Genomic DNA, 20,805 nt, shown 5'->3' with positions numbered 1-20,805 from the left:
ACGGCTTTACATACATAGGCATTTTTGTAGACCGTATTTCTACAAAAACCGTCAAAAACATTTTCTTTTCAAAAACTAATAAACATTTACTTAATAAATGTGGTCGGCTTTTACGCTTTAGTGGTGCAAACAATTATTGTGCAGAGCAACGCTTCCCATTCCATGCAATCTAGAAAAGTAATGAAATTCCGAATAGTGTAGGTATACCAGGGCACAAACCGTAAGATTTCTACAGCTACCACAGTTAAATCCACTAGTTTTAAGTAAACGACCCAGGATTTGCCTTTGCCTTTTCTGCAGTCTCCTTTGATGGCTGTTTCCATTTAAAATCTGGAAAACATCCGCAGATCAGGATCGCAATTAAATTGCCAAACTGTTTTCCTACTGTAATGCGACTACTATAATCAAAGCGTTTTATTTGTAAACCAGGTAAAAGAAGTTGTTAGAACGCCATGTATAATCCAAACCGATTCAATTTGCCGATCATACATCTAAAAGATATCTACGGGGTACGCAATAAAACAAAAGCTCAATCCCAAATACGGATTGTAGGTATCTACTCTACGAATTATAAAAATAGTACCCATCTACGAATATGTTATAATTTCCGACCGGCCGAAACCAGAAAAAAACTGTGCCGAATAACAAATTAAAATTACTCAGACGATTAAAATGTTCCTTTGGCTTTGTTCTTGAAAGGTTGGAACACTGGAAAAACTCACTAACTTCAAAGGCGTTAATTTTAATTACTTATCTTTTAAGGCACTTAACACCCAGTGGTAAATTTCATTTGGAGGTTTTTCTAATCTTTTCAGTACCAAGTCTGCCTATCTCCTCTGATGAAAAAGAATTATTTTTTGTTGTCAGTAGGTAGGACAAGGGCAGCTTTATTGAATAAGCGCTACGCACAGAAATAGTGCTTATACGCGATGAATGATTACTCAAATATGAAAAGGAGACGGAGACAAAAGGAAACCTCCATCGCAAAGTAATGAACGTCATCAAAGAGAAAGGAGTAGTGTTTCTGTGACGTCGCATAAGACTCGTCATCCATCACGGCTGGGGTGCAAATAAGAAGCAAGTACGAATCCGAACACAGGGCCGTGTATTTCCGTTTCTTTAAGAATCCAACGCACAAGCAAACCTGTGTAAGTGTGCTTCGTAACAACTTTGCGTAACAGGAGAATACGTTTAGGCTGATTCGTGTCAAAAGTCTCACTCGGTAAGCGGTTGAAGTAATTCCCCAGCACGTACTGAGGGAAAGAAAGCGGGAAAGTGAGGTGGGTATCTCGGGGTGAGGGGAGTGGTCATCGATCGAGCGTCGGACCGGGAGTCGCGGCATCAGCTGTTAGCGCCCCGCCGCTCTTGAGCCCCACGTCTCCGAAAAGGGTGTCTGTCTCACGTAAACTGATCCTCATTTAACACTTCAACAAAGTTTACAATGATGTGATAACTGCATTTGCGTTCACTCGAGCTTGCTGCAGCTTCTCCTGAAGTCTTATTTAAATGATTTCATAGCACTTTGTTTCAGAACAGATGGTTCATTGGAAGGGTGATACATTGGGCTGTTTATAAAGAGCAATCACAATATAGAATCGCCGGAAACGTGTGTCAGCGAGAGAGATTTCATTCATTGGATTATAAAGGAACCGTCCACGTGCAGTCTTCCTGGCAAATGGGAAGGGTCAATCGGAGCGACAAATAAAGTCTGGATTACGATATGATTTATGAAACTACGAGTAATATTGGGTTAGATAAAGGTATATTTCCAGTCTATTTCAATTGGGAATACTTTTATGATAAATATAGTTTATTATTTAAGCAGGCATATTACAATGCGCTTATGAACGTCAAATAAAGCTACACCGGCTTCAACCCTAAAACTGCCTCGAGAAGATTTAATTCCCCCCTCAATTGGAGGAGGGTATCCCAATATGGGACCGTATGCGACAATATGTTCTTCTCATAGGCGTATATCCTCAATTGACGGGTATACATCAAATCGAACCTATCGTGTGAACTTTTAGAAAGTGATCGTGGTAAATGGGTAACCTGAAGAAGCATTATTGTTGTTACTTCCAAGAAAAACATAAACAATGGATATTGCGACTAATGTATCCGTACGGCGTATACATAGGTAAACTTATGTAGGTATACCAAGTTTATTCGAAATATCCTCCAGAAATTCAATTCAGTCGATAGGTCCGTGCTTTGGATGCAAGGCTCGATTCAAATCAAATTGAACTTTTTTTAGTTGTAAAATTGTCTACCTTTATTCTATCATATGTGACGTTTTCAATCAAAACGCTTCGCTTGTTGATAAGGTTGATTTCTAATTGAAGCTATATGGAAATAGCGCCTTACTGACAAGCGACAATAAGTACCCTTTTGGTTGAAATGGCACATATTATTAGGCGGCATGTTACGATACTTATGATGTTTATATCGATTATTTTTTGCATAAAATTAAATGTACTAAAACCATCTGTCGTCTCAAACTATAAGTATCACTGTTGAAGTGTTGAATTGTTGAAGCTTTATCTACTGGTAAGCTTAGGTACACTTTGATTAAGGTATATAGGTGGTACCGATCTCATTACCTACCATTTTTTCTATTTCCCGCTTTCTCATTACCATGCTGCTCACTTGCTAGGTGAACTTGTTGAAACGTATAAACGTACTCCGCGCCTAATGGAACGCTATGGATATTAAAAGAACATACAGCAACTTAGAAAAATGCTTATTCAGTCATATACCGTGTTTATTCTCTCATTACCATCACAGCTTGTTATTAGTTACCACCTCTAATTACCATGCTCCTCACACGCTAGTTGAACTTTCATGTTCCAAGTTACGTACATACTAGCAGTTCGTAAATCCGAACGGAATGAAGCGCTTTTGAATTTTATGAGAATACATTAACCTAGAAAAATGGGGCTCGGCCCGCCAACCTGCAGAATTTGCATCAATAATGGAACAAAGCACGGAATATTCAACGCTTGATTTGAACTTCAAATGAAGTCGGTCTTTTGGTTGTGCCCCTCATTAACATTTGATGGATTTAAAGGGATAATGGAAACAAATTGGCCGTTTAAAGAGTGTTGTTTACATTGTGTATTTGATTCAGTAAAATATTTGGTAAATCATTGTATAACATAATCGAAAAACTATAATAACAAATAAAATAAATTAGGAATAGCATTCCGAGTGTCATATGAACCGAGAGCGACTGATTGTCAATGCGACAAAACGAAATTCAAAATTATCTAAAAGGAAGTTATGTTGAAAATTTTACAGATGATGTATTTCTGTTGCCGCTATAACAACAAATTCTAAAAACAGAATAATAGTTATTTTTTATACAAGGGTGCAAAGTTGTATTTTACCCGCGAGTGTGGAATTGATACACGAGCAAGCGAAAGGATTCTATAGGTGAATCTAAAATAGAATCCTGAGCGTAGCGAGTGTTTCAACACACGAGAAGTAAAATACATTTGCACCCGTGTGTAACACAAAGCTTTTCACCCCACTATAGCGAGATCATCTTCATCACTGAAATCACTCATTTTTATACGATATTATAACAAAAAACTCTGGAAATTCTGTATTTTTACGTGAGACGTTTTTAAGTAAAAATTTTGTTGACAATGTTGACATTTCTGACGTATGAAATGTCAATGATGCGTTTTGAAATTGCATCGACTCAACTTGTGCGTTCAGAATTATATTTAACATCATTATTAAAAAACAAACGTTTCTTATGGAACTTTAAGGTTTATGACATAAAATCATTAAATAAAGCTAAATTTGGTATTTTTTATTAGATTCTCAAACCATTTGTTTGATGATAATTAATATCAAACGAATCATTAATATGAGCGTTTTACGTTTTATTATCTGTCAAGCTACTAAGCTACGTGTTTAACGTTCCATCCAAGGTCAAATTACTTTCCCCACTAGTGGATAAAATGGGTTTTTCCCGCTTGACCTCTAGCCGCCCAGACGTCAAAATTTGCCAAGACAAATGCAATTTTGATTTGTCAAAACAAAGATTCAAATTAGAACGGAACAGGAGACCTTTTTATAGGTCTTTGGGCGGCTAGAGGTTAAAGGATAAAAGACAACTTTCCGAGCTAGTGAGGGGAAAAACATATTTCAACATCAAACGATTCAAAAGCTTCCGCTTCGAGATATCCGCTTTGTAATTGGACCTGCGAAACAAATTGGATCATGTGTACCAAAACGTAGAGGGCCGAAACAAAGTAAAATTATACACAGTAGTCCCTCTCTCCTACTCCCTTTCATCTAGCGTTTTTCCAGGTTACGTCCTGAGCTACTACTTTGGTGCTTTCCGACTTTTTTTCCTCCACTTCTCCCGAATACTCGGAGGAAACTTCAAATAAAAAAATATATATACACAAGCCGTATTGAACTTAGCTTATTGGGACTAGATAGGTTAAGTGCAAAATTATCCTATAAAAATATACCTAAAAAAACCGGCCAAGTGCGAGTCGGACTCGCGCACGAAGGGTTCCGTACCATTACGGGAAAAAACAGCAAAAAAAATCACGTTTGTTGTATGGGAGCCCCATTTAAATATTTATATTATTCTGTTTTTAGTTGTTGTTATAGCGACAACAGAAATACATCATCTGTGAAAATTTCCACTGTCTAGCTATCACGGTTCATGAGATACAGCCTAGTGACAGACGGACGGACAGCGAAGTCTTAGTAATAGGGTTTTTACCCTAAAAATAAAGTAAATCGGAAAGAACTTCAATAGCACAATCGGATTAAGTCTCACCTCGAAATCCTTCCAAAGATATGAAATTTGGTATGTATGTTAATTAAAGGTCTCTTTTTCATGTCCACACTATTTGACATTTGGGGACCTCGAGGAATCCCAGCCATCTTGGAAAATGTGTACCATCCTGGAGAAATTTGCGTTTTACTCTAAATATACGTTCTCTATGAAAATATGGTGTAGGGCAACATTAAAGCTTATTAAATTCTGTTAGATTAGATTGTGCTAAAGTTCAAACTACCATTCTCTTTTGACCATTACGTCATTGTTTTGACAGTTCGAAAAAGGAAACTAATTTGACATGTCAGACAATAGTCCCGATTTATTTAGACTAACAACTGCTGAGCATGCCAAGGAAATAGACATAAGTAAGTACATATTGCAAATACAACACAATAGAAGTACTAAAGAATAGAGATCACAATAGATAAAACAATACAAAGCCAGAAATAAACAAAGCTCCTTCATGAAGCTTGGAAAAATCCAATTCCGCTTCAGCCATAGCCGCAGTGACTTGAAACAGTTGAAACAATGTCAGGAGTAATACTACAATTGCTTTGGAGTGAAGTAAGGAGAGTCGAACCTCCAAAAAAAGCCTTTTTCTCTTTCACTCTTATAAATTTCGGTATTAAGCCATCGCCTCCTTGCTATGATGCCATAACCCGACCATGAAAAAATGCCCGGTCGGTGATAAAGACAAAGCATGGCACTATTTTCTCTTTCCTCTTATAGGAATCGCAATAAGACTATCTTTCTCTGTCAAAGAGTGTCAGGCCCTTGGTTGAAACTTTGGGCCCACGCAATCCACGCATGTTATCTTATCTTTTTTTCTACGCCGAGCGTGATCATCTTGCCTCCAGAATTAGGCGAACTAAATTGACATGAGATTGACAGATAAAATGATACCAGGAATAGCATCAAAGAAAAAATAGTCACGAGTATATGTCGATAAAATGATAAGTAAGATATTGCAATTACTACCCATCTGATAGTTATAAAGGAGTCACAAACGATTTAGATTTATTTTCAGCCAAAACATTTATTTAATACAAAAATTTATCCAATATCCTTGTCTTTATTACCTACTATAAAATTGCACAGTTTTACGATGTGCACTTTAAACTTAAAAGTGTTGCAAAATATGCTGAGTGGTTAGTTTGAAACCTTTTATAAATCTTAACTCTTAACTTAATTTTATTTTTGAATATGTGATTTTGTTATTTAATTTAGGGTGTTGTGTATTTTTAATTTTATTTGTATTGTAATTTTTGACACGTGTTTTTGACATTGATTGATTGATTGATTGACTCAATCACTTCAATCTAAACATGAGCGATGAAAACGGATGCTATCCAGGCTTCCTGAATTTCGTCTTAGATTTACGCACCATGAACTTTACCAACATAAAAATTGTAGTCGTCTCTACAGATGCCTTGTCTTTATCACGTTACGAAGCTACGATGCGACATGATTGCGTCCTAATTGGTTCCATGCTTCTAACACTCGCTTCCAACAAATCTCGTGTCCCAGGTTTCGTGGTCACACCTACACACTACACAGACTCGAATAACCATTCGACTCAAGCTCAGAGCGCAATGGGAATATTCGGCCTGCACTTCTCTAAGGCAGCAACCGCAGCATTAAATTCAAGTTAGTGCGCTCTAAATCTCAGTAAATAATAGCGAGTACATTTGGGTCACACTACCCAGGAACACAAAGGTAAGTCGGAATAGGCACAAACTCCAACGGTAAGCTACCCTCGGCAAACTTTCGTGTATTGCAACTTCCTACAATGACATGCTCGCCGCCGTTACCACAGACACGTGAATTGTTATATGTCGCAAACGTTCATGCTCGTAAGAGAACATGATCATTGGTTGAATAATAACATGTTCCGACCCTTGAATAAAAAAATATCATATGGCTCTACCTACTGAACTGACTGAACATTGCTGTTTAAATATTCTCCACTCATCGACTAATTATTAGCGGAAGCCGCTCGACCCCAATTTCAAAGGAATACCGCAAATCTATGTACAGGTTAGCCGTTTGGCACACGCATACTAGAGGTCAAAACAAAATTTTTGACCCGCAGTTCCTAAAAAAATTTCGCTGGGGGGGTGGTAAAATATTTTTTTTGTATGGAAAAAAAATAATCCAAAACCTATCGTGTGTGGTATCTTACGAAAGGGCTTTTTGAGGCGATTCTAAAAATATATCACATCATTACATTTCGGGCATTTTTTTTTTATTAAAACAAAAAGAATTTTCGAAACATACCAAGTTTGGGCTCCTCCAGACACGATATGGCTTATTTTTTTTGTACAATATACCACAAATGATACATAATATCCTCATGTCTAACCCCAAGAAAGCAATTTTGAAAATAATATCATTAACAATTTTTTTTTTAATTTTTCAATTTTACAAAGTGACACAGTTCTACTTCAATACCTATTTCACGAGACTTATGGAACTATACTGCAGATACGGTACATATTAATCATAAAATCTCTCTCTAGTTTGTGCGTGCCAAACGGCTAACCTGTACATCGATTTGCGGTATTTTTATACGAACGGGTTAGACTATATGAATGTCCTTAAATGAGAATTTTTTTAACATGTATTTAGGGCCTCTACAAACCTTATACCTAGTCGGCTCATAAGTTCTGTCATATACATAGTATCAAATAAAATCAAAAGTTTAGGTTAATCCGTATAATTTGTACAGCGTTTGAAAGCTTATAAACTAGAGAATCTAAATGTATAACATTTATTCAAAATGACCGCCATAATTATCTACACAGGCTTGAAGTCTTCGTGGCCAGTCGTCAATGGATTCACGCACCACTTTCATGTCGATATTGGCCACTGCCGTAGCAAGAGATTTTTTCAGCGAGTCTAGATTTGCATGAGGTTTTGAGCACACCTTTTCCTCTAAATACTGCCATATTTTATAGTCTAAAGGATTAAGATCTGGGCTAGAGGAGGGCCAATCTTCATGCCGTATAAAGTCGATTTTATTGGAGGCGAGCCAGGCTTGTGTAGACTTTGCCTTATGGGCTGGAGCAGAGTCCTGCTGGAAAACCCAATGCTGGTTTAGAAACATCGTATGGGATAGTGGTTTCACAATATTAGTCAACACCGTGTCTTGGTACACTTTGGCACTAGTTTTTACTCCTTTCTCACAAAAATGCATACTAGTGACGCCCGCATAAGAAACTCCCAGCCAAACCATCACAGATGAAGGGTGATGACCTCTTTGAATACGGGGAATGCTATTAGACGCTTCTTTGCTATTGCGAGCGTACACTCTATCATTTTGTTTATTACAGTTTTCTTCTATGTCAAAAATTTTCTCGTCCGAAAACAGTATACAACGGTGCTTATTTTTAGCGTACTTCTTCAATAAAGCTTTAGATCTTTTAAGCCTTAAAGCTTTAAGCCGACCATTGAGAAGATGGCCAGTTTTTCGTTTATAAGCACGAAGTCTCAGGTCTTGATTAAGCACTCTTTTCACCGTGTTTTTGCTAAAACCCATCTGGAGGGCCATAACTTTTTGTTTCCTAGCGGGATTTCTGGCAATGCGTGCCCTAATTGCTTGTACAACCGCTGGAGTCCTAGCTGTACGCGGACGACCGCTTCTTTTCTTGTCATTTAAACTAGAGACCTCACTGTATCTTTCTATGGTACGATACACAAATCTTAGAGAGAATTTTAAATTTTCAAGTAGCTTAAAAATTTTAGTCGGCGAGTGACCACAACGATATAGTGCAATTATTGCGGTACGGCTATCTTTAAGCGTCCACTCCATGTTGAAGAAAACAGAAAATTGCAAAATTATACTACTCAAATATTTAATAAAGATTCGAAATTCAAATGCAGAACAGTTTTTGTTTTAGGAGTTCCAAATTTAAATTTTAAAGGCCAGTGACAGAACTTATGAGCCGACTAGGTATTACAGATAAAAAAAATGGAATGCGGTATTTGATCTATCGATTGAATTCGTTGCACCTTCTTAGCCGGTAATTATCTAAAATCACATGCAATATGTTGCAAGGTCGGTAGAGGCCCTACATCTGCTCACTGACGTCCTATATATAAAACTTAAGGAATAAAATTACACGATTTTGTACGGTAAATGTAACGTGTTTTTAATACTTGTCTGTACCTGCTGAACATTCGATATAACAATGTCATTATTTCTCTGCTTCACCTACTTTACAGACTGATTGTATATTTTCCTTTGTGAAAATCACAAAAACCTGTTCAAGGCGCGTGTGTTTTAAAACGAAGAGATTGTTAGTAAAGCCACAGAAACATATTAAAAGAAGCAACGTAGGAAATTAATCAAAGTTATAAAACAGGACAGTTAATTCCATGACATTATCAGACTTACACAGAATAAGAATACAAATAGAATAGAGAACCACTAAAGTTAATTAAGAAGTCATTAGACATACTTATAACACGCCTAATGACTGTTTGGAGACATCTAAGCACCTATCCAAAAATCGCATCAATAATGTACGTAGCAAAAGTAGGCGTAACTAAGGTACCTGGCCTTAATATGTTTCTTTGCCATTTAAATTACTAAAAACTAATCAATAGGCTATTCTTCATACAATTAACCATTCATTCATATATACTCTCTTTCGTTCTACCTATCTTTCCTTATATAGATTATGCATTTTACGATCTTAACTACAATGTCAAATATATACCCAATAAACAATCCTGTCAATCCTCACCCCGACTCCAATCAGTTCTCCACTAAACTCTTCAAGCAAATACTCTTATTCTCTTGGCTGAGTCATGTGCAGATTGAGTAAATACTAAGAGACACGCCTTTCATATTTATTCCCCTCTATCAAGTCTCAGCTAAGGGTACCTATCTACCTATAGCTATACCTAACTGTTTATAAAACGCAGTCTTGAAATCGTTTAGGCGCGTGATGAGAAAATCATTGGCGGGATAAAGATTTTGACGTTTTATGTGTAACTTGTGTGTAATTTAAGCGAATTATTTATTTGATATTATTATATCAATATTGTGTGTTGTTTACATTACTGTGTCAATTATTAATTAGTGCATGGTTTTAGTATGGGTGTGTAATAATGAGAGAAAGTTTTATATTGTGCGTATTTTTTTTTCTTATATCTATGTGTGCTGCCTCGTCCCTCCCGTAAAGCCGTATTAGGTACTTTTATTTGGAAAGATACACATCATCACTACGATGATGTGTACCCCTGTAGTATTTCCTCCGAGTGTGCAGAACATCACATAAGTGTTTCGGTGGAAATATTATCCGCGGATTATTCTTTGTAACGTCATTCTGTCTAACAAATCAAATAATAATATAATAAGACTGCTAAAATCCCGGGTGGTTACTTCCGTTCATCCGTGCTTTGTTAAATTAATTACACGATCATATTAGGGTACACATTTTCGTAGTTCGGTTACCGTGGAAAATACCTATATTCACATATCTACGTACGTTTTGGCACGTGCAACAGTACATACACCTTACAAGGATATAAATGTAATACACACACAACACAGAAAAGGATAGTAGATAACGATACATCATAGGTTTTCGTTTTCAAACTATTAAGGGATGTGAAAATACTAACTAGTGCCATAGGTGCACCCCATCAGACACACGGGACCAACACGGGACACGACAACGCTAATAGGTATAAGTTTGGAGACCCGTAAGAAGTCTAGCAACAATTTCAAACTTACGCAAATATAAACCTTCCTTATAAACTTATTACGCTGCCCCATTACCCCTTAAGGCAGTGTTTTTCAATCTATGGGTCGCGTTGCACCAAATGCTCCAAGCTCCTGTAGGAGGTGTGCGAGTGTTATTTTTTTAAATAATAAGTAGGTATAAAATTTAAAACTTTCGCGTACACTTAGTGTAAGGCCTGAGTGCACTAAGGCCGCTCCTATACATTTGCATTTATTTAACATGCACGCCGCACGCCCCGCCCCGCTGCACTCCCATCTCGAGCGTCCACTCAGGCCTTACATCAAGTTTACTGTACTCAAGTCCTTTGTGGTCAAGGTTATAAAGACATTCCCCGTCCAACAATAATCATTTTTGAGACGTATAAAAACGGTATGTCGACTGAAACCCTTGTTGACTTACTTAATAAAAGAAAACCCATCAAGTGGTTGTTAACGGAACTGAGTCAAGTGATGGCTATAATGCTCGGAGTAGGTACCACAAGGTACAATTTTGGAGCCTTTGTCTTCCTTTTTCTTCTTCCTCGCGTTATCTCGGCATTTTCCACTTCCGCTTGACAACTAATCCCAAGAATTGACGTAGGCACTAGGCACTAGTTTTTACGAAAGCGACTGCCATCTGACCTTCCAACCCAGAGGGAAAACTAGGCCGGTCCGGTTTACTCACGATGTTTTCCTTCACCGAAAAGCAACTGGTAAATATCTGATGATAGTTCTTACATAAGTTCCGAAAAACTCTTTGGTGCGAGCACTGCGAGCCGAGGTTTGAACCCGCGACCTCCAGATTGAAATTCGCACGCTCTTACCTTACCGCTAGGCCACCAGCGCTTCCATGTGTATCTTCCATGTGTATCTAAATGACCTGTTAAACCTTATTATCTGTCTAATTTTAAAAATAAGAAACAGATAGACAACAGTCATAGCAACTAGTCATGTCAATTGTCAATTAATGACACGTCGAAGGAAGTGCTAGAATGTTTCACAGCAAATCTCGGTAGTTCTTAACGCGAAATTGTAATTGCTACCAATGGTCAGTTTAGTGTGGCACCTGGGCTATCTGGTTGGCCGGCATCGCTTCCTGGTCGGTCGCGAACTGGGGCGGCGGCGGCAGCACCGGCGGGAGGGCGCGCAGGTTGGAGCGGAGCCCGCCCGGGCCTGCAGCCGCGCGCCCCTGCATGAAGCGCTACCGACCCGCCACTCCGCTACACCCAACGGGCAGTCAGCTCAACACATTACACAACCACTTGCTATTCACAACACCTTGGACACAACTGTTCGGGGTTTATTTATCAATCACAAAAATCAAGCTGGTAAAGGGATAAATAAGTGGATTGTTACAGTAGGGTCTACGCGGCGCCCAGCTTAACGCTTCTGACACTAAATAGCGGTGATAGTTAAATTAATTTCATGGATCAGGATGGAAAGGTCTGATATTGCCGTTTTGTCACATAAGTATTATGTTTATAAAATATATGTGTATGTTAGTCTATAGGGTATTTGTAATATGGGCCTTGTTGCCTGATTAAAATTTTAAACAATAACAATTTGTAATCGATTATCTGACAAAGGAAGAGATGGAGACGAGGAAAAACGCGTGCCTAATAGAATTCATTCTTACAGACCTGTCTAACTAAGGCGGCGCATGATAGTAATTTAGTGATGCCTCTATGTAAGGTAATGTTACTTATGTTTGACAAATACGTAATTTGTCCCTTAGGGTACAGAATACGGATCTCGGAGTAGCGAGGGACAGCTTATGTTTCACGCTACGCCACCCATGTCTAGCGATTACAGTTAAGCACATATTGGTTCTAAGCTATATAGTCGCCTTACGCCGTCTGTAATTGCGAGCTTGTGTACAGTTTGCACTAACAATATTGAGCAGCATCGGCAGCTCCTATCCAATACAAATAGCTACGTCTAAGTTCCCATAATTTACAATTGGACGTAACAATAAGATTGCAGCGGGTTTCAAACAACCCGTCCTAAAACAAGAACAACTCAACTCGTGTCCAATATATCAAAGCAAAGTTTAGTCTTCTGATCGAATACCCAATAAAGTTATTTACTTCTAAATTCAAAGCCATAATTCAGGATTATGCAAAACGAAAGGGACAATACAGTCCATTAGTATCTTCCGTATCACAGCCGACGTGGCCCACGAAAGCCGTTGAGCGATAGAACTTAATTTGTCTCTGTCAATTGAGCCAGGCACAACAGAAAAATGCGGCCTGGGTTAAGTAAATCACTGATTGAAAGGTGATTGATGATACCAATAAAAAGAAAGCCCAGGAAGCTTTGAAAACATTGTTATAGATGTTGACACCGGTGCAATCAGTTTTATGTCGACAACTCTTTATTGAAGTTCCATTAGTAGTGGAAGAAGAACCATTAGTTTGATATTTTTACCAAAACATTTGATTTCTATCCTTAATTCTTTCGATATAGATGCGACTTTTCTTAAACCTATTTTGTGTAAAAGTTACCTCTTTATTCACACGACACGAGTCACACGAGCTATTAATTATCGGGCATTTACTTCAATTCAATTATCGTAAGACGATTTAGTTAGACGGTTACACTAAGTACATTGACTATCTAAATCTATATCTTCATATTCCAAATATGTGAAACATGCACTCGTTACTCGCATTAAAATAATATGTATATTTTTGCTACAATGAGAATGTTTGCCATGCTAATGAAGTAATGACGCATGTTAAGCGGAGACAGCGAAAAGAATCTACCAAAAACCAAAGACAATGGACATTCATGGCGTTGAACCATGGCAAGAGCAGGTCGATAGAAACGTTCCATGATAGTTATATTGGATACTCTATAATATAAACATGCCATATTCTTTAAAAGGCCACCATGCACAGATCCAAAACTTTTTTAAACTAAAAGAAATTATTACACTCCAAGTATGCCCAGATATTTCGCTTTACGAATCATGTGTAATTGCTGTTTACATAGTACGTTTTTTTGTGTAATATCGTCTTGTTCGTAAACCGTAAATTTTCTTGTAGTATATTTGTCCACAATCGTTATTGTTACCTACTCGGGAGGATTGGGTAAATTTTGTCCAAACCATATGCTCCAGAACACGCATACGTCGAGCTCCCAGGACGAAATGTGTACCTTATTAAAGCATTAATTAAGCACATATGTAATTTTTTCACATTTAAATAAAAATATAGTACCAAAAAACCGGCTAAGTAGACCCATAATTAGCGATACGGTCTTTATTGTAGAGGTACTGAGATAAACATGTATCTGACATATTTTCACCTTATTGCAAAGCCACAAAACAAAGTTTGTGAGTTGGACCGTAACTGTAAGTACATAGGTTAAATAACTGGCAGCTTAGCCACCCTTTCCGCACGACTTTCCTAGAAATTTAGGTCACAGAAAGGAGCACACGTGTTGTGGGGGAAGGCTGGCCACCGAATGAGGTCGCCCGTGGCGTCACATCGCCGCTGCGCTGGACAAAAATTACCCTAGCGATACCAATATTGGAATAAAACACGAACGCGCGATGAAAAAATACGAATGTCGTGACAAAGTTGCGTTGCCAAAATGTTGTAGGAGCAATATAGGCGTTTTTGTAAGTTCCATGACAATTATTTCAGTTGCGACGAATTGTGTCGTGCTAATGTTTTACTTTGTTTTTTTTTATCTTATTGTTTTTTATATGTCTGTTAAGCACGCTAGCTTATCAATGTATAAGGTTGACTGGAAGTTATCCCTTCGATCTGCTTCGTTTGTATACAAGTAGATATTTCAATAAAAGAACCATCCGCTCGGTAGTCAGCTCAGCTAAATAAACAAACGATTTGACTATTCTAAGCCTTCATTTGTTTGAACTGATACAATTAAAAGATTTCTTAAAGAAAACTGTTTACATAGCAGCATTTATGAATGCAGCGCGCTTCCGAACTTCCGGGCGATGCTCGTAACATTACGTCTACATTTTGTTTACGTAAAAAATGTCTTCGATCGTTATTGGTCTGGTCGATTCGAGCTTTTAGCAGTGTCAACCGTTAATAATCCTTATGAATTCGGTAAAAATGTAGTGTATAGGTAAATTACGAGTATAGTTTCTGATGGATAGTTGGTTTTTATGAATAACCAAATATTTCAAGTCGCGAGTGTGTCAAGATAGACCACCAAACCACGGCCCGCAAGCCGCATCCGGCTCATTTGGGTTACATTACATTATTAGCCTTAGCGGCCCTTTTAATACCCCGAAAATGACAATGTAGACAGATCAATTAGTAATCGTAATCACTTTATTGTACATAACACAGCCTTAAGGCATTAAGACGGTAATTTGCACTTATTTTAATTGTGCAAAAAAACATAGTTTCATATACAATTTACAGAAATAGACTATTCGGGATCTCTTCCAGCTAATCTAATTCCAATTAATATTTGAGGCTCTTTAAAACTTTAGAAACTAAAGATTTTTACTTATTTCTCCTGTGGCTGGCTCTTTTTTAAACGTTTGCTGGCCCATTAGATAGAGTATCGACTATTAGTGACTGTATCGATAATGTATCCCGAATCGAACAAGATCTCTAAGAGGTAAAGCTCGTACTTGGCGACTTTCTTAGACTTATTTATGTTGATAGAAATGCTTCACGTAGGCAATTAACTGTCGAGCTCTCTAATCTGCAGCTTTTGTGAATCAATCTGTATATTGAATCACATAACTGACACAGATTTTCTATGCATGCATGTTATTGAACGTATTGAATCTACCGCCAGCTCGTAGACATGTAGATAAGTACGTGGGAACGTAATATAACAAATACGGAGCACATGAGAAGAAAGCTTTAGACCAGCGGTTCCTAACCTGGGGGTAAAACTGACATTTTACGGGGGTACCTATCTGTAAGAAAGAATATTAATGATTATGGAGGAGGGGTAAAATCGAGTTCCCTAGTTAGTCAAAGGGGTCACAGTACTAAAAAGGTTAGGAACCACTGCTTTAGACAGGAAGCAAGCTTGTGAATGACGCGTGGCATGACTGCCGGCCATTATATTTTTGTACATATAAGCACTGTCTCGGAACGTCCGTCGATGAAAGTGAAACGATGCCGTCTCTCGTCTCACGTGTATCAGGCATCAGCCGTTTCGCTTTCTTTGCTTATGTACGCTATCTGGTAACTGTATTAACTGTTCTTTATTGAGATATCGTCGTACCCTCTGCGCTTATTTGCAAATTTTGTATCTTACGATTTAACCCCGATTATTTCATACCGCTACAATAATTGGAACAAAATTTTTAAGGCACCGTTATATTATAGCACCCGCCTAGTCAAGCTGTCTCCAGTAAGGCGAATTTTGTATACCTAACCATAAGTATTTTTTTAATAAATAAATTACATTAAAATAATTAATTGTGCCATCATTTTCAGAGTCAAATTCTGTGGGTATAGTGAGCCCCAGTGATTGTTCATAGACTCACGTAACGGAAAAGTTACTAAGTAAATAATAATATTAAATTATCATATTACCTACATATAAGATACCGTCAACCGGGGTGAATAGGGATGGATGTGGTGAATAGGGACAAAACTTAAAATTTGATTTACCTGACAATTTCTTAATAACTACCCACACAAATTGTATCATACAACATCTATTATTATTTTCAATCGAATGTATCATTTGTGGGTATTTAAAAAAAAAATGTCAAGTAAATCACATTTTAATTAAGTTTTGTCCCTATTCACCACAGCCGTTCCTATTCACCCCGGTTGACGGTACGTCACTTCTTATGCCGTTATAGTTTTTTAGGGTTCCGTACCCAAAGGGCAAAAACGGGTCCCTATTACTAAGACTCCACTGTCCGTCTGTCTGTCACCAGGCTGTATCTCATGAACCGTGATAGCTAGACAGTTAACATTTTCACAGATGATGTATGTCCGTTGCCGCTATAACAACAAATACTAAAAAGAACGGAACCCTCGGTGGGCGAGTCCGACTCGCACTTGTCCGGTTTTCTTCTTTTACCTAACAAACAGCAAGCTATCCATCCACGAATACCTTACTTTAAAAATATAGACAATAATAGCGAAACCCTGGTTTATTAGAAGTAAGACGATCGCTGTTTTTATTATATCTAAACTACGTGATTATCGTAAATGCTTCTAATGAATTTATACATTAATTAGGTGTATGAAATTCGACTTCATGTAGGTATGTCGCTACAGTATTTTTTGAGGTTGATGCTGAATTTTAACAAACAAAACAATCAGCATGTATTTTTACGACTTAAGTCTACAAAACTACAAGAAACTTATATTCTGTCGTGAAAATGAAATATTTTAAAGCGAAATCTCTCTTGTTTCACAAAATAACGAAATCCAATCTGAAAAAAACATCGAACATAATATATTATTGTAGATGAAAAAATCCACCAGAAAATTTCCAGTTCTGTCGTGAGATTTGCGCATTGGATCGCGTCGGTTCAGTGATTCAACACTCAAACCACCTTTACCACAAAGAGAACAACAATAACGCTACCGTGCAGTTTTCTATGCAGTATGTTTATGACGGGAAAGATAAGGAAGGGGTGTCTGGGACTCGGCTTTGTGAGGGTACGCAGGGCGGGCTCGGCACTGGGCGGGCGGACCGGGCGACTCGACGCCTGACACGGGACTGCCGCCCGCCCTCGCCGCCGCGGCCCGCGCCCCGCCCGCCCCGAGCCCCACCCGCGCCAACAAAACACAGATTACCGAGACACATTTATTAGCCAAACGCTACTAAACTTCAATCATGCTACAACACAAACAATTGTTTAGCCATAAGCAATAAGCCATGGTGACAAGTAGTAGCAGGAACGTTTACTGCACACTTTACTGAAAAGTTCCAAGACCATTTCTATCTTCTGCTCATCAGACCTGGGTAATCTGTAGCCGAGGTGGATGCGACTGTCTTCGTGGCGGTCGGCGCGGTCGACGGGAGCACCAGTATCCTATAGTACGTAGTCGCCGCCGACACTCAGCTCTCGAAGGCAGCTTACACCAACTCCTTGAATCTCTAGCTCCGAAGGTCGTTGTCATTCTATCCCCCGGTTTCGGCATCTCATATGATATCTTAGGGCTGTCTACGGCCTCCGATCCGGGAGCTATTTTGTACTTTGCACCGGAGAGTGCCTTTTTAATACCGTTGAACGCTTTTCTAGCTGGATTTTCTTCATATTTTCCGTCTATAGCGGTTTCTCGGACGGCGGTAAGGCGGCCAGTAGAGTGAGCAACAACGACATCATCCTGTTTACGTTTGAGCAAAAGCCTCATCCTGTCGAATAAATTCGGCGCGGGTTCGGTATTAGTTCCCACAGTGCACACTCGAAGTCCGTGTTCGTACTCAAAAGGGATTGTTGTTGGTACGTATGGTTGTGGAGGGAGTGTCGAAGCCCGTCTCGCGTAGGGTTCATCTTGGAGATAAGCGACATGTAGAGTGCTGATGCTGATGGGCTGCTGCGGCGGAGGCCAGAGCTCTCTTGTAGGAGGAACAGGGGAAGGCCGCTCGCCGAGTATCCGCCTGGCGAACTCCCTCGGTTGCCACAAATAGCTCGCAATCAGGTTGCCGTGTGTCTGCATCACGCCTCCTAGCTCCACTAACGTCGTTCCCGCGTTACTAATCCAATACTCGGCTTCGCACTTGACGGTTTTCTCGCAGATTGCACACGTAAAAGGCTTTTTTAATTGGATCAAGGAGAGGCAATATTAAATAAATAAGCCCTCGCAACTAATCCATTTGTTATCTAAGTACCTGCTCGCTGCAGTAGCTACTTTAGTGCGCCATGAATAATTCTACGACGCGTGTGAGACGTGACATAATAAACTGATAAGGGGAGTAATAAAATACGAAGCGTAGGTAGTTAACTTAATTATGCACTCCAGTAATATTATTCAGAATAATGGTTGCCGTAATATAATAAGCTGCTCATCTGAATACTAGTTAGGCACCTGTACCTAACACAACTGGTAAACATTTTAGTTAATCAGCAATCAAAGTAAACTAAGTTAGTTAATTACATATTTAGCTCACAGTCAAATTAAGGTTTCAACTAGCAATATCTGGTATAATAGGGATGTTAACAAATGTTGAATTTTATCACATTATTTAGTTAACTGGATTGGATTGTAAATCAGCAGAAAAATAAATAAGGGAAAAATAAATACATATATTGAAATTATAAAAAAAATATTTACAAAAACATCAACAGTACCATTAGATTATTTTATAATGATATACATAGTTATAGGTAATATACAAATAAACATTGATAAAAGTAACCAAAACACATATCTTTATAATTACCAGTATCATACCTATAGCCTATAGCTGCCAATGTAGATGAGTTATTAATCCAGCATGTCGACTTGCTGGTCTTGACCTTCCTAGACAGCAATAGTGTCGCTTGAACAGATTAAGAAAGGGACACGGCAACTGCAACTACTTTTTGCACAGGTGTGGATGGAAGGACTCAGCCTTGTGTGAATATGGTAAAGAGGCCCAAACCATGGAACACATTATCCAGCGCTGTCCTCTGCATTCATACTCTGGACCACCAGAAGACCTGCTACATCTCACAACTCATGCCGCTGCATGGCTGAACACAATGAATATAAACATCTGACTTTATAATTATTTTGCTGTAATTTTAATTGTTGGCCTATATATTATGTACCTGTGCTATACAACTAAATAAATAAAACACCTGTAGCTAGTCCATAGGGTAAATATTTTTGAACCATATGTAGGACAATGAATTTTCAATGTAGTTATTATGTATTTACAATCATAGACATGGGAGATCACACATGTTTTGTCATATAACTGAAAGTTAGGCATGACAAAAACATAAGTTAATAAACAAATAAAATAAATAGGCCTCCTTAAACTTATTTAACACTTGTAATTATTTAACACTTACCTTGAGTGGTCTTGTGATAGTCACAGTCTCGATCATTGTAGTCGAAGCCATTTTCGTATCCTGTACAAAAATATAAAGTATTTGATTTTGCAAAAAACATATTTTTATATCCAGATTTTGTTATTGACACATTATTAACTGTTATAAACAAATGTTATAAACTACTGATTGGATTTTAATGATGAAGTTTCAATTTTTCCCTATAATATTCAGAATATTAAAAAATTACTAAAGAAAAACAATGCATGTACAATATGTAGTGGCACTCATGGGAAGTCATCAGAAATGTTTTACTAAATATGAATTTACTTTCATTTTACTAGTAATCCTATACTTTGTTTGAAAATTATTTATAACAAAGTTGAATATTACTAACATCCTATTCAGTTTATATTACAGGATTTTTTAAAATAATAAATTAATAATCACCAAGTGCAAGTGTGTACCAGCAGCATTAGCAATTTTATCAAAAATAAATAATGCAGTCTAAATTCAACTACCTCATAATAAATAACTTGCAAATAAGAATAAGAATAAGAATAAGAAATATTTATATTACAAATATTATGCCCATTACTTTACTTTCAAAATTAAAGACTAAAATATTACTCAAATCGTAAATTAACATTTTTTAATACAAACTATGCATTTAATTGCATATAAGGTTAACACTGTGACACAGAATTGAAGGTTTCATTGACCATGACAATGTTTGTTGTGATAACTGAATAATGGAAATGCATACATAATGTTGTTAAACAGCGCATTGTTAGTTACAATGCTGTGTATTATACAATGTGGATCAGTGATGCATACTAATAATTGATGTTTTGTATGCAATAAATATATTGCAAAAGTACATACACATTATGAATCACTTGCTTGCCTTGGCTGATGATGCAAAGAACCAAAATGCAGTATATCCTATATATAGTATAATAGAAATGAGGTGTAATTAATAACAACGGAATGCTACATGTAAATCAAGAGATAAAAATATAGGTCGCTTACAGAAAATAATACGGTTAGTGCATCGCAAATGTAATTGCTTGTTACCAAACACTAAATCATAGCAAAAAATACTCACATCGATTTGCTATTTTAAAATTAGCAATGTAGATTTAACGCGGATATTCACAATACTGTATCTTCAAAAATATGTAGGACTGTAGGTATCAAACAATCAAAGCAAACAATACACAAATCTCTTCTCGCGAGATGCAGCATCCATCCAATCCGAAATCACTTCACTGTCAATCATTAGAGCACAGACAATATAAACAAAGCAGTTTCACC

General features: G+C 37.7%; 2 protein-coding genes across 3 annotated transcripts in view; both read right to left on the bottom strand.

The window, feature by feature from the left end:
* LOC134746017 (transmembrane protein 47) overlaps positions 1 to 20,750 on the bottom strand; it is a 38,127-nt gene extending 17,377 nt beyond the window's left edge. Inside the window, exons 1-2 of one of the 2 annotated variants that reach the window (XM_063680184.1) lie at positions 20,597 to 20,750; positions 19,510 to 19,569 (exon numbers count right to left, since the gene is read on the bottom strand). In XM_063680184.1, the coding sequence (XP_063536254.1) occupies positions 19,510 to 19,560 (51 nt within the window). In that variant the 5' untranslated portion in view covers positions 19,561 to 19,569; positions 20,597 to 20,750. Of the gene's footprint in view, positions 1 to 11,604; positions 11,878 to 19,509; positions 19,570 to 20,596 lie in introns of those variants that run through there. The other variant, XM_063680183.1, reaches the window with a different exon arrangement.
* LOC134746015 (uncharacterized) lies at positions 17,299 to 18,203 on the bottom strand. Its single transcript, XM_063680182.1, has one exon. The coding sequence runs from the start codon at positions 18,167 to 18,169 to the stop codon at positions 17,462 to 17,464; it is 708 nt and encodes a 235-aa protein (XP_063536252.1). The 5' UTR covers positions 18,170 to 18,203; the 3' UTR covers positions 17,299 to 17,461.
* Positions 20,751 to 20,805: the final 55 nt, after the last annotated feature.

Source organism: Cydia strobilella, chromosome 12, assembly GCF_947568885.1.
Source record: "Cydia strobilella chromosome 12, ilCydStro3.1, whole genome shotgun sequence".
NCBI lineage: Eukaryota > Metazoa > Arthropoda > Insecta > Lepidoptera > Tortricidae > Cydia > Cydia strobilella.
The sequence above is the reverse complement of the archived record's forward strand: the minus strand, read 5'-3'. Positions and strand labels throughout refer to the sequence as shown.

Bases quoted from the DNA above. Each gene is read 5' to 3' on its own strand.
- LOC134746015 (XM_063680182.1), bottom strand. From the start codon at position 18,169: ATGCAGACACACGGCAACCTGATTGCGAGCTATTTGTGGCAACCGAGG.